This window comes from Hippopotamus amphibius, chromosome 8 (genome assembly GCF_030028045.1).
Source record: "Hippopotamus amphibius kiboko isolate mHipAmp2 chromosome 8, mHipAmp2.hap2, whole genome shotgun sequence".
In the NCBI taxonomy this organism is placed as follows: Eukaryota; Metazoa; Chordata; class Mammalia; order Artiodactyla; family Hippopotamidae; genus Hippopotamus; species Hippopotamus amphibius.
Window position 1 is genome coordinate 82,907,173 of NC_080193.1, and position 13,098 is coordinate 82,920,270.

The 13,098-nt window shown below is 38.1% G+C and overlaps 1 protein-coding gene across 4 annotated transcripts in view; it reads left to right on the plus strand.

Moving 5' to 3' along the window:
- The window catches only part of DOCK10 (dedicator of cytokinesis 10), a 261,399-nt gene that overhangs the window by 231,315 nt on the left and 16,986 nt on the right, over positions 1–13,098 (plus strand). For all 4 annotated transcript variants that reach the window (XM_057744533.1, XM_057744534.1, XM_057744532.1 and 1 more), the window contains exons 41-50: positions 309–421; positions 2,149–2,286; positions 2,966–3,148; positions 3,565–3,675; positions 4,708–4,923; positions 6,329–6,386; positions 6,714–6,812; positions 9,919–10,025; positions 11,806–11,928; positions 12,065–12,178. In XM_057744533.1, the coding sequence (XP_057600516.1) occupies positions 309–421; positions 2,149–2,286; positions 2,966–3,148; positions 3,565–3,675; positions 4,708–4,923; positions 6,329–6,386; positions 6,714–6,812; positions 9,919–10,025; positions 11,806–11,928; positions 12,065–12,178 (1,262 nt within the window). The remainder of the gene's footprint in view (positions 1–308; positions 422–2,148; positions 2,287–2,965; positions 3,149–3,564; positions 3,676–4,707; positions 4,924–6,328; positions 6,387–6,713; positions 6,813–9,918; positions 10,026–11,805; positions 11,929–12,064; positions 12,179–13,098) is intronic.

Here is a 13,098-nt window from a genome sequence, read left to right on the forward strand (position 1 = left end):
TCATGGGGCTCCATCACCTAATTACCTCTCAAAGACGCCACTTCCAAATACCATCATATTGTGGATTAGGGCTTTGACGTGTGAATTTGTGGGGACACAAACATACAGTCCATAGCGCCCACTAAAAACTTTGTCTAGTGTTTTTGCTTCTGCCAATAAAGAAATGGAACAAATGAAAGCACTTTGATTTAGTAAAATTACTAATCACAACACCAGTAAACATTGACTTTGTTGTAATAGAAAAAGATTCCTCATAGGGTACAAAGACTTGTCTCCGACATTTATGCGTTTTCTACTTGATTTTGAAGGCAACTCCAATGAAATAGACATCGTGCACCACGTGGACACAGAGGCCAACATCGCTACAGAGGTTTGCCTGACTATTCTAGACCTGCTGGCCCTCTTCACTCAGGTCCACCAGGTGAGTGTGACCATAACATCTTCTGCAATATGATAAAATGAAAGGTGGAAAAGTCATGTGACATCAAGAGCATGTTTTTAAGACATTTATGATATTTAATGAAATCTATTAACCTTAGATAAATCAACCTAAGTGTGAGTAGAAAACATGTCAAAGATGAGATTCAGGAGTTATCAGAAGTTGGCAAATGCTCAGTTGATATACATGCAGGCATATTTCATTATTGTCCAATAACAGATACTCTTTCTTCCTTGTTTCTCCTGCTTTACTGTCAGGCAAGTTGGGCTGAGTGAGAATGTGACCCTACTTTTTCAGTATCAGAGGGAGATACAAATGACAGCTAGATAGGACAGATACAGCAGCTAGAGAAAACAGAGTGATGATGCTGAGCATCTTTTTGTGTGCTTACCTACCATCTCTATGTCTTTGGTGAATTGATACCACTACCTACTATTAGATTGGCTATGGTTAAAAAGACTGACCGTACCAAATTTTGGCAAGGATATGGAGAAACTGGAACTCTCATTCATTGATGGTGGGAATACAAAATGATGCAAACACCATGAAAAAAAAAGTATGCTGGAATGAAGCTTCAACATAATCTATCATGTGACCAACCATTCCAATACTAGGAATTTACCCAGGAAAAATGAAAGCATTTGTTCATGCAAAGCTTTGTACATCAGTATTCACAGAAACTTTCTTTTTAATAATTAAACACTAGACATAACCCAAAAGTACATCAACAGGTGAATGGATTTTTAAAAATAGTTGTATTGAAAGATAGCCATACCACAGAATATAAAATATAAAGTTTTATAAAATATGAACGATAGGGCTTCCTAGGTGGCGCAGCGGTTAAGAATCCGCCTGCCAATGCAGAGGTCACGGGTTCGATCCTAGCTCCAGGAAGATCCCACATGCCGCGGAGCAAGTAAGCCCGTGTGCCAAAAAAAAAAAAAAAAAAAAAAAAAAAAAAAAAAATATGAACGATAGAAATTGTATGTCAGTTACACCTCAATGAAGTTATTAAAAACATTAGCTCAACCTAATGAGCTTTCAAATGTTAAGGGTTAAATTGGAAAAAGTCTGCACCAAACAGAATGATTACATAAAGAAAGTCTTATTTTCAGGTAAAATGTCAGATGGCAGTAGAAAAAGCAAAATCCATATTTTAATTCTTTATTGCTCAATGGAAATGTCAATCAAATCTCATACATCCTACAGAATCTATCAATGCCTTCAAGGACCTGCCTGTCTGGGACTGCATCTTCTACCTCTCTCCCGACCCCACCCCACTCACCATGCTTAGACTACTCTGCTCTTTTTTCTCAGCCTTGAACTCATAAGCTTCTTTCCAAGTCCCTGGTACCAACTGTTTTTCCTTCCTTGAACAATCGTCCCAGATCTGCCCATGGCTGACTTTTTCAGCTCACATGTCAATTCATCCATTAGAGAGGTCTTAACCACTCTATATAAAGTAATCCTATCCCCTGAAGCAATTACTTTCCATCATATATCATTCTACTCTCTTTTCTTATTTAGTAACTTTTTTTCAATCACTGCTATATGTAAGGTTCATTGGGAACATAGACCTTCTTATTCAGCACTTTATTTCCAGCACCCAGAATTGTGCCTATCACATAGTAGGTCCAGAGTAAATATTTTTTGAAAGAATACAGGTGTCCTTTCACTCATCCTAAATAACTGCTGTGTTAAATTTCCAGAGACAACTCCAACAATCTGAATGTCAAAATTCAATGATGAAAAGGGTCTTTGATACCTACATGCTCTTTTTCCAAGTCAACCAATCAGCCACAGCACTGAAGCACGTATTTGCCTCTTTGAGGCTATTTGTATGCAAGGTAAGGGTCCTCCAGGTTCCAGGGAAAGCTCAGTGAAGTGTTTATTACTGACAGTAAACACATATTAATCCTTACATCTCTCAGTATTGAGGGAAGAAGATTTGTTTTCTTTTATTTTTGTTTATTTGGTTTTATTAGATTATTTGGTTTTATTAAACTATTTGATTCATGGTCTCAAAATAAGTTCACAGCCTTGACAGCCCACCTGCTGAATGTCAAAAGGGAAGAAAATTAACACCTGGCCACCAATTCTTTGGGTTCTCAGCATTTGTGGTGGACAGTTAGGTAAAATATACACCATCAACTGTAATGTTCATTCCTACCAAGTTAAAATTCCGCAGTTAGATATAGTAGGGCCCACCTTTGAGGACCCTGGTGGTTTTACAGTGTTGGGTGAAGAGAAACCATTTCAAAGCTCTCATTCCATTGCTTTCGGTAGTCATCCATTATTGATGCAAAGGATACTTACAATGTAGAGAATATTATTTCTAGGAAAAAAGAGAAATACTAACATAGACTTTAGTAATTAAAATTGTATCCTCGTCTACCTGCTAATGGGAGAAAAAGTCTAGGTTAAGAAAAAAAAGAAAGATTTTATTCTAAGGGATTTTAAAATATGAGAATGAACAGAGCAAAATGAAGGAATTTGGTCACTTCACCAGCAATTCTGTCTCCATAGTTTCCTTCAGCGTTCTTCCAAGGCCCTGCCGACCTGTGTGGCTCCTTCTGCTATGAAGTCCTAAAATGCTGTAACCACAGGTCACGGTCAACTCAGACAGAAGCGTCAGCACTTCTATACTTTTTTATGAGGAAGAATTTTGAATTTAACAAGCAGAAGTCAATTGTCCGGTCCCACTTACAAGTAAGTGCTGCCAATTTTCATTAATGTTGTTATTAAAACCACTCATCTGTTTCAGCATTGATAAAAGCCTACTGTTTCCAAGGCAACCGGTTCCCAACTCTTCCATCAGATTCCTCCTAAAAGATACACATCACACTCAGTTCCAATTCATAGAAAAAGTGCAGCTGGGCAGAAATCAGCAAAGCCCATAACTCCACTCGTACTTTTCCTTTCTTCTGCCAGGGGATAGAATCATATAGAATACACAACTCGGGAAACCGTAACTGTTTCTAGGATGCCAAATCCCACCAGGTTCCAAGCACATTCATTGGGCCTACAGGGAGAAATTAATGATGCATTCATCCAACTCAGTGGATTTCTTTACAATAAGTATTTCGGAGTTACTTTTGAGGTTTCGTTTTCCTTTTCTCTTTCAGCTCATCAAGGCTGTAAGCCAGTTAATAGCCGATGCTGGGATTGGAGGCTCTCGGTTTCAACATTCCCTTGCAATTACCAATAATTTTGCTAATGGAGACAAGCAAATGAAAGTAAGAAATTCTTTGTGGACTTTTTTAAAGAATTGGGAGTAAACTAAACTGGATTCTTTTTGTGAGATATCAAAATCATAAAGAATACAAATTCTGCATTTTATTTATTGACACTTTGAGTACTTACATTGAGTTTGCTTGTTTGAATGGATAATCAGGTCTTATGCTTTCAGCGTATAATCTGTTACATGAAATTTCCAAGATATGGGGTTGAATGATATGTAACAAGAAAACTAACCACCAATAACAGATATCAGAAATATAGTGATTCTCTCATAATCCCATTCTTGGTCAAATTCACTTTATCTTCCTTTCAGAACTTTCTGGAGACTTGTCCTTCAGTTATAATAGTGAAAAATCCAGGGATAGAGCCTGGTGTCAGGCATGGCTGAACCCAGGGATTAAAATAATGTTTTCAGATCCCCTTCCCCTACCGCCTCTGTTTTTGCCTCTCTCCATCTCTCAGTTCAATTTTCCTCATCATTTACTTCATTTACAGGTAGGCTCTCCCCATGGCTTACTCTCTCAGCAATTCCAAGGACACTGGTAGTACTCTATAGGTGGGAAAAGCACCTTGACCTATAGTGCCAATTAAAGTCCAGGACTGAGTCTCTTTGATCCAACCTTGTATTATATGCCCATCCCTAAGCCAATCACTGCGGCCTGGGGTATCAAAGACGATGATTGATTGGCCAGGCCAGTATCATGGTGCCACTCCTGATGCTTGGGAATGAAGTAGACCCATTCGAATCACATGAACTAGAGCCAGAAAGGATGCTAGAGGATGTCGGGATGCTATTACTAGAAGAAGGTAGGCTAGAAGACAAAATGGAATCTAGTACAACTCATCTTCAAATGTGTACCACCACAGTCACAATACAGAGAATTTGTCCATAAAGAATATACATATTTGTGAACAATATGTAGACTGCCCCAGACTCTGGTGCCACGCCACAGCTGAAAGCATAACTTGAAGTGAGTTAATTTGTGAATTCTAAACGGATAATGACCCAGGCACTCTGTTTTCCAAAGAACAGCAATTTCCCAGCAGAGGTGAAAGATCTGACTAAACGTATAAGGACTGTTTTGATGGCCACGGCTCAGATGAAGGAGCATGAGAAGGATCCTGAGATGCTGGTGGATCTCCAGTACAGCCTGGCAAACTCCTATGCAAGCACCCCCGAGCTCCGGAGGACCTGGCTGGAGAGCATGGCCAAAATTCACGCGAGAAACGGAGACTTATCTGAGGTGATTAGGAAAGACTCGGTCATTCTCCATCAGTGTTGTCCTCTTGATCAGGACAATTAGATTATCATTTACAGCAGGGATAGAAAAAGTTATCATATTCCCCCACTAACATCGATATGACCTAATTATATGTTATGTGCATTATATTTGCATGTGGAATTCAAGGATACCTGACTCCACGGAAATGATATCAAATAAAAGCCGGAGTCCGGAGGGCCAGCTGTAGTTGTAGGATGTGCAATGTAGACCAAATGCTAAAAACCTGAGGCTAGGGAGGATGGTCATAAGGGTGTCTGGAAATTTAGAGTTATATAAGGTAGTGTTCTCTGTGCTAAAACTTCTTCCCTGGAATTGGAACTGGATGGGGAAACTCACCATCGTTGGAGTAATCTGTCCTTGCATATAGCTCATCTGAACTATCAATGGAAAGGTTAATACTCCTAAGAGCTCCGTGAGGGGAAGCCACTGTGTGAAGGTTATAAATCAATAGCTAACTTTTTTATGTCTGTTTAAACACTGGATGGATTTATGTGCAGCAATTCACAGCACCCAAGTGGCTTCCAGACGCCAAGTGGGGAAGTTCTGCTTTATTCCCAGAATTGTGCCCCCTTGGGAAGAGACGAATTTGTATAGGAAAACTGAAGTTCTTCTAAACACACGTGAAGGACTCTGGGCTGGAAGTAGATCTGACCAGAAGCCTCACTTGGTAGCAGTTTGGTGAGGGCCAAAATGAACAACTCTAGTTCCCTTGGACTGCCCTGACAATGGAGACGTTCTCCATAAAACTTCGAAAGGCAAAGCTGAAGTCATTTAGACTCTTCAACAGGTCAGGGTCTACTATGTGTTCGGCAATGTTCGAGGGTTTGCAGGAGATTTTAAAGAATAATAAAATGTCACTCAAATAATTTGGTTGAGGATAGCACACGTGATACATTAGGTCACACTATTTTATCAAGTGCTGCCTTGTGAATCTACCATTTTAAAGGCAATAGAAGTTCTAAGGCATCAATGGAGGTAGAAAAAAGTAAGAAGGCTGATTATTTTTACTTCCAACTTATATCCAGATGCTATTTAGAAACAGAGGAGAGAGAGACATAGATATTAAGGAAGGAAGATAATTCTATGGAAAAATTCTTCAATCCAGCTCATTCACCCACCTGAAAACTCCATCAAGAAAAACAAACCAAAAAAAATCCCAAATAAGCATTTTATTCGTGATGGTGAACTTGTGGAAATCTAGTTGATTCTTATTTCCGGTTCCACCAGAAAAGTATTTCTCTACATATTCTGACTTGGAATACTGACCCACCTTGCAGAATTAGTCCTAATTAGATAGATGGTGAAATCTACAGTATTAGACAGATGGTAAAATCTTCCTCTCAAACTGTTTTCTTTTTCCTTGCAGGCTGCTATGTGTTATATCCATATAGCTGCCCTTATCGCAGAATACCTGAAAAGAAGGGGTAAGACAACCGAGTGATGGGAGAAAGTCCAGAAATCAGCATGTCAAAACCAAACTTAAAATTTACTTATTAACTTTAAATTTTATTAATCTGAATGTTTTATTAAGCAGTGTAAATTTTCACAGATATTTCTAATTACGCTGTACTTTTAAGTTTTAACTCTCTCGTCCATGCCATTATCATGTTTATTTTATGTACAACCAGGCTAACTGGTCCGCATCTTAGTTCCAAATGAGAAGGCTTCATTGGTTAATGATTTGTAGTTTCATAAGCTTGAATTAACATAAACATGTGACGATGTCCTAACCTCATCTTGCACTACCATAGGTTACTGGAAAATGGAAAAGATTTGCACACCATCCCTGCTCCGGGAGGATATCCACCCCTGTGATAGCAACCCATTACTAACAACTCCCAGTGGAGGAAGTGAGTGGTCTAACTGGGCTCCTTTATCCCCAGCGAACGGTGCGGAGGAAACCAAGTCACTGTTTCAATTTTGTTCCAACGAAACTCTTAAATGTATTCCTAGAAGCAAAAATTATCTCAGACCTTCATAACTTATTCTGTAAAAACCCAAAGTTCCTGCCATTCAGAAATTCTATCCTTCCAAACTTTTATGAAGTTTTAGAGACCTAAAGAGTTCTCAGTGAACAGAACTGCATCTTATCCGATATCATGGCCATGTTTCGCCACCAATTTGCATGCTAGTCTGACTTCGGAATTTTTTTCTGAAATGGATGAATTGTTTAAAATTGCAAGAGAAATCCCTTTTAATGTTGAAATATAATGTAACTTTATTCAAAATAAGAGGTGCAGAAAGGGAGACCTAAATATAGTGTATATACAGGACTACACTTATAATCACCATGTTCCATTTTCTTTTTTTAAAGCATACACTGATCCTGACAATTTATAACATAAAATAACTTACAGTATGGCTTTCCTTTAATTAAAAATATTCCATATTTAACATCTGATAAAGATTTTCTAACAACTACAGAATTACTCTTTATTAAAAAAAAATTGGCAACGTACCCTTGTGAAATTTTGTTTAAACCCCAAGTTTATGAACTGCAATCTATTTCATAACACTATCTTAGCTTTCAAAACGAAGTGGAAAATTCAATGTATGAATAACAGAAACAAATCTTTAGATGTTAAGATCAAAATACCTGAACAAAAGGGAAATGGACTTTGGTTACAATATTTTGGAAACATAAGTGGTCCATTATTCTTTTAAATATGTATGTATTTCCTAAAGAGTTTCAGTGGATTTTGCAAATAAGACATTTGAACCAAATGACTAAACTGAATTTGGAGACAGTGAGCTCACTTGTTTGAGGGCCTTGGAGAAGGAACCAGACCTGGCCTCATGACTCAGGTCCACAGTAAAATTCAGGGTTCTTCTTGCTCAGTTTCACACTTCCTATTTAGCTTTATTTTTGTAGGCAAGTCATCAAAACCATCATTGTTGTGTTTAACATGCCTTTCCTCCCCATCTAATTTTTTTCATAATCAGATGCCATACAGTTCTATAAAAACTACGTGATATTCTAACTGAAAACAAAATTAAAGAAACCAGATAAAGCTAGGTGTCAGTTTGAGAAGCTGAGGAAACTTGCCCCAAATGTTGTGTGAATCTTGAATATTCAAAAAAGGAAGGGAGGGAATATGGGGATATGTGTATAAAAACAGATGATTGAACCTGGTGTACCCCCAAAAAATAAAAAATAAAAAAAAAACTACTTTTAGACCAATAGCGATATTGGAATAATATACCCATTGAAAAACATATATACAGTTGACCCTTGGACAACGAGGGGGTTAGGGGCACCACCCCACCGGTCGAAAAACGCGGGTATAACTTTACAGTCGGCCCTCCATGTCCACATCCACGGGTTCGACCAACACTGCAACCATAGATTGTGCAGCGCCACAGTGCTGCAGTGCGTTCTTATTGAAAAAAATCTGCGTGTAAGTGGACCCATGCAGTTCAAATCTGTGTTGTTTAAGGGTCAACTGTATTTGTTTTACAAACTTTAAATTAAGGAAGGTGATTATTTATGATGCATTAGCATCTATTTGTATTCATTGGCATATATCTGAAGCTCATTGGCATATATTTGAAGTCCTCAATGTACTTCTATGTTATGATGTTTCTAAGTCAGAGAAGTAAACTGTCCCTTCATTATACTGCACACATGATGAGAATACAGTCGACCCTCTGTATCCAGGGGTTCCAGATCTGCAGATTCAACCAACCACTCCATCAGTGAGAACCCAGGGATACGGAGGACCAATTGTACTATGCCATTTCACATAAGGGACTTGAGCACCTGTGGAATTTGATATCTAATATCTGGGGCGGGGGGGGCGGTCCTGGAATCAATCCCCCATGGATACTGAGGGATGACTGTATAGGTGAATTCAGGTGACTCCAGAAAACACAGCTTCCTCAGTTGTACTAACAACCGTCATCAACCTGCAAGATGTCATGACTTTTCCTGCTACAGTCAATGCTCATATATTTAATGTGTATAATTACCAAAGAAAAATATTAATAAAAAGTAGGAAGGTAGAATTTTTAATGCAAGGATTCAATTGCAATAATTATTATCATTACCATTTCTGGCATGTTCTGGGGCGATAATTTAGTTACACAGCCAATGATTTTATTATTAAAAATGGAAATATCCAAAAGTATTAACTATAACTTAAAAATCACTTGCTCCAAGGGAGCCACTGCACTAAGCTCTGTACTGGCAATATCTCAGTTAGTTGCCAATAAGGAGTCTAAGTTAGGTGCTGTTATCACCTCCTGTTTATAGGTGAGAAAACCTAAAGAAGTTAAGCAATCTGCCCCAGACTCCCTGATTAGCTTGTGATGGGGCTGAAGTTCAAGAGCTGGTCTATCATTCCAAACTGTGCTCTTAACCTCTGATATTCCCCGATGTTCTAATCTGATCCCTTATTTGGGCACATTACCCATTATCAGCTGTTCTCACGGGCATCTGCACAGCCAGATCTTTTTAATGTTGGTGGCCAAGAGGCTAAGAAAATTTGAGAAGTTTTCTAGATAATGCAAAAGAGTGAAAGTTAGTAAGTATTGAATATTGTCTTTACAATGCACTGATGATACCAGGAGTTTTCTCAAATATTAATGCTTTGAATCCTTTCAGCATCCTTTGAGATAGATATTAATGCCTCTGGTTTAACAAATGAGGGATACAGACTCCAAGAGGCTCATTAAACCAGAACATTGGAGCTACATCGGTCTACAAGCCTGTGCTCTGTCTATAACCCCACGCCAGCTCCATATAGAAAACAGACCACGTGAAAATGATTAGAAAAAATTATAGAAAGGGGAGGATTGGTTGCCTGGCAGAATCTTTATCATCAGTCATAATTAACCATCTCATTGACAGTGTGAGCTTTAAAACCACCATGTGTAACGTCATGAAGAAAGGCGCTATCTAATCCAAGCAGGATTTGACTCAAATAATAATGTTACATTTTGCTTTGTCCTCTCAAGGCATGTTCTCTATGGGCTGGCCGGCTTTTCTGAGCATTACACCAAATATTAAAGAAGAAGGGGCAATGAAAGAAGATTCAGGAATGCAGGACACACCATACAATGAGGTTAGACCAAAACGATCGAGGGTACAGTAATTGAGTAAAAGGATGCGTTGACTTGTAACATTAAGCTAAATAGGGGGGAAGAAAATCTTATTCAGAAATCAAATAAAGTTACTCTAGAACATGACTTAGGCAAAATAAATTGCATGCTGAAATTAAACTAAGATTAATAGATATCAGATTCCATTGATAAACCATAATTTTTAATGCAAATTTAAACTAAATTTTAGCTAAGATAGAGCCAAATATATATGATCAGCTCGTTTACAAAATATAAAATCTCTAGTCCTTCAGTAAATGTGATAAGGAATGCTGAAAATTTTTTTGAGCTGGTCACGACTTTTTTTTTAATGCATCAGCAAATTTATTAGCAAACAGACTTGAACAGAAAGTCTCACTGGTTTCTGCAGAAAACCTTCATGTATGCAAACCACGGTTATTTTTCAAAAGATGCTTTCTACCAGGAATTACTTAGCAACAATTCGGGTGAAGAAAATAGGGCTCCTCTCCTCAAGTAAATAAAATATTTCATTAGCTAGTTTTTATTCATAATATTACATAGATTTTAAAACGGATGCAGAAAACAAATCTGGGGGTAGATTTTAATGAAATTTTAAATTTTAAATATGGCTGTACATTAATTTAATGTACATTGAAAATAAATTGTAAATGCAACTACATGTTTATATGAACTATCTCAAATAATGTTTAAAATCTTTTATTAAAAGACATTGAAAACATTCCAACAATATTATCCAGTTGCTTTAGAGAGTATATAATATGATTCAGTTGAACATTTATTAAACTACTAGCATATGTGAGGCTTTGAGACAAAGATAAATGTGGCAAGTGTATTTGGGGAGACAAAGATTAGAAGGCATAATCTCAGCTCTCAAAGAGTTTAGAATCTTGTGAAAGACAAACTTTCTTCTGGGTGGGGAGTAACCAGTCTAAGACCCAGTAACTGTAAATCTAGGCATCATATACAGATGCAATTAAAAGGGGATAACTTTTTACATGAAAGTGATTGGAATGCAGATGGATGGGACATAAATAAAAGCTCTGCAGACTTTTGTACTGGGTCTTGACATTTAATAGGACTTGAAGTTGTCAAATAAGGAAATAAAGTTCTTATAGGAGGAGCAGCAACATCACAGGCAAAAGTGTGGAAATTGTAAAGTATTCTAAGAATCATGTGGTACAGTCTGGTATAGCCAAAGTGCAAAGTCAATGGCAGGGTGCTGAAAGAGAGGGGCACTGAAAGGGAGGTTGGTGCCAGATTCTAGAGCTCCTTCCATGTCATGCTAGAGAGTTTGGACAGCAGTTCATAGCCACTGGAGTGCCTCCAAAGGTTTAGGGCAGTGGCAAGCTCATGGTCAGGTTTATGTTTTAGAAAGAAAGATTGCTGAAGAGCAACACATAGGACCAATAGAATGAATAGGCAAGGGAAAGCAGATTAGCTTGAAGATTACTCCAGGGGTCTAGGAGTGAAGAAATGGGGGTTTGATCAAAGCCAGTGACTATAGGAATGAAAAAAACAGACAGATCTGAATACATGTCATAGATTTAATTAGGAAGTTTGAGGGACTGATTAGGAAAGAGAAGAATCCAAGAAGACACCACCATCCCTCCGAGGATGGATGTAACTACCAAATGCAAAGATGGGAATGCAGAAATCCCACTATGAAAAGAAAGTGACAGTGCAACAGTTTCAAAAGCAAGTTTCAGAGATGAGCCACAGTTTTCATCATGTAAAATCTCATTTCCGTTTGGGGAATTGCAGAATATCCTGGTGGAGCAGCTGTACATGTGTGTGGAGTTCCTGTGGAAGTCTGAGAGATATGAGCTCATCGCTGATGTCAACAAACCCATCATTGCTGTCTTTGAGAAGCAGAGAGACTTCAAAGTAGGTGTTCTAAACCCAGCAGTTATTTCAAATATCCTTCATTACGTTGGAGAATTACTTAAAATTTCCAAAAGTAAAAATTGCCTATTTTTGATGTCAGCCTCATCCTCACAAAACTCTTCATTTCTGGTTTCAGAAATTATCAGATCTCTACTACGACATTCATCGGTCGTATCTGAAAGTTGCAGAGGTGGTGAATTCAGAGAAGCGGCTCTTTGGTCGCTACTATCGTGTCGCATTTTATGGGCAGGTAAGTTTCCTGCAAGCAGCATGGCCTCTCAGTTCTGTTAAGCAGTTGATTGCTGGCCTTCATTCTTTATGAGACATATAACTACATGTGCCAAAGGATTGAGGGGCTGGGGGTGGGGATGTGTCTGGGTATATCTGAGTGTTTCTCTGAGTGTGAGGGTCTATATCTTTGGCCAGAGGAATGTACTAAATTGAGGGAAAAAATGAGCAGAGACCTCCACAGATCTTCATACAGATTGAGTTAAAACAGTGATTTTGAATTTCTTGGAGAAAGAGGGCACTTCTTCAACACCCTCCTCCTCCAGTTCCCCCCAAAATGTCTAATTATAGGTTTGCATCATATTTGAAAGTGAAATTTAAATGAATATATTTTTAGCAGTGAAATCCGTAGTATTCCAGGAAATAAAGACTTCCTAGGGGCTCTACCATATCAAAGCCATGAACTTTTGACTTTAAAATCATGCATTTTCTTTTCTCCTACTTTCAAACCATCACTGCTTCTGAGCAGGGCGTGGTCTGATTGGTTTGTTTCTTATAATGCAGGTCAATATGATTTCAAAGTGATCTTTTTCAGCTCACTGCATAAGCAATGAACAAGACTGAAAATATTAGCTAGCCATAGCATTGTCCTAAAAGTAAAGTGAACTTATATATTAATTAGGAATGTCTCTGACTAGTGCTTTAAGTGGGATAAACCGAGGCATCATTCTGTTCCTTTCCAGGAGAGCTTATAACACTAGTATATTCCAGCAGCCATATTTCAGACTAGTAGTTTCATGGAGAATCATTCCATTCTTTTATTTAAACAGCTGAAATGACTCTCAGCCCTCTCATTTCTTTTTTTTTTTTTCTCCCCTCATGTAAGACACAGTTTCACATGACTTCTTGTTCTCCTCAGAATCTCTTAAGGCTGCAAATGAA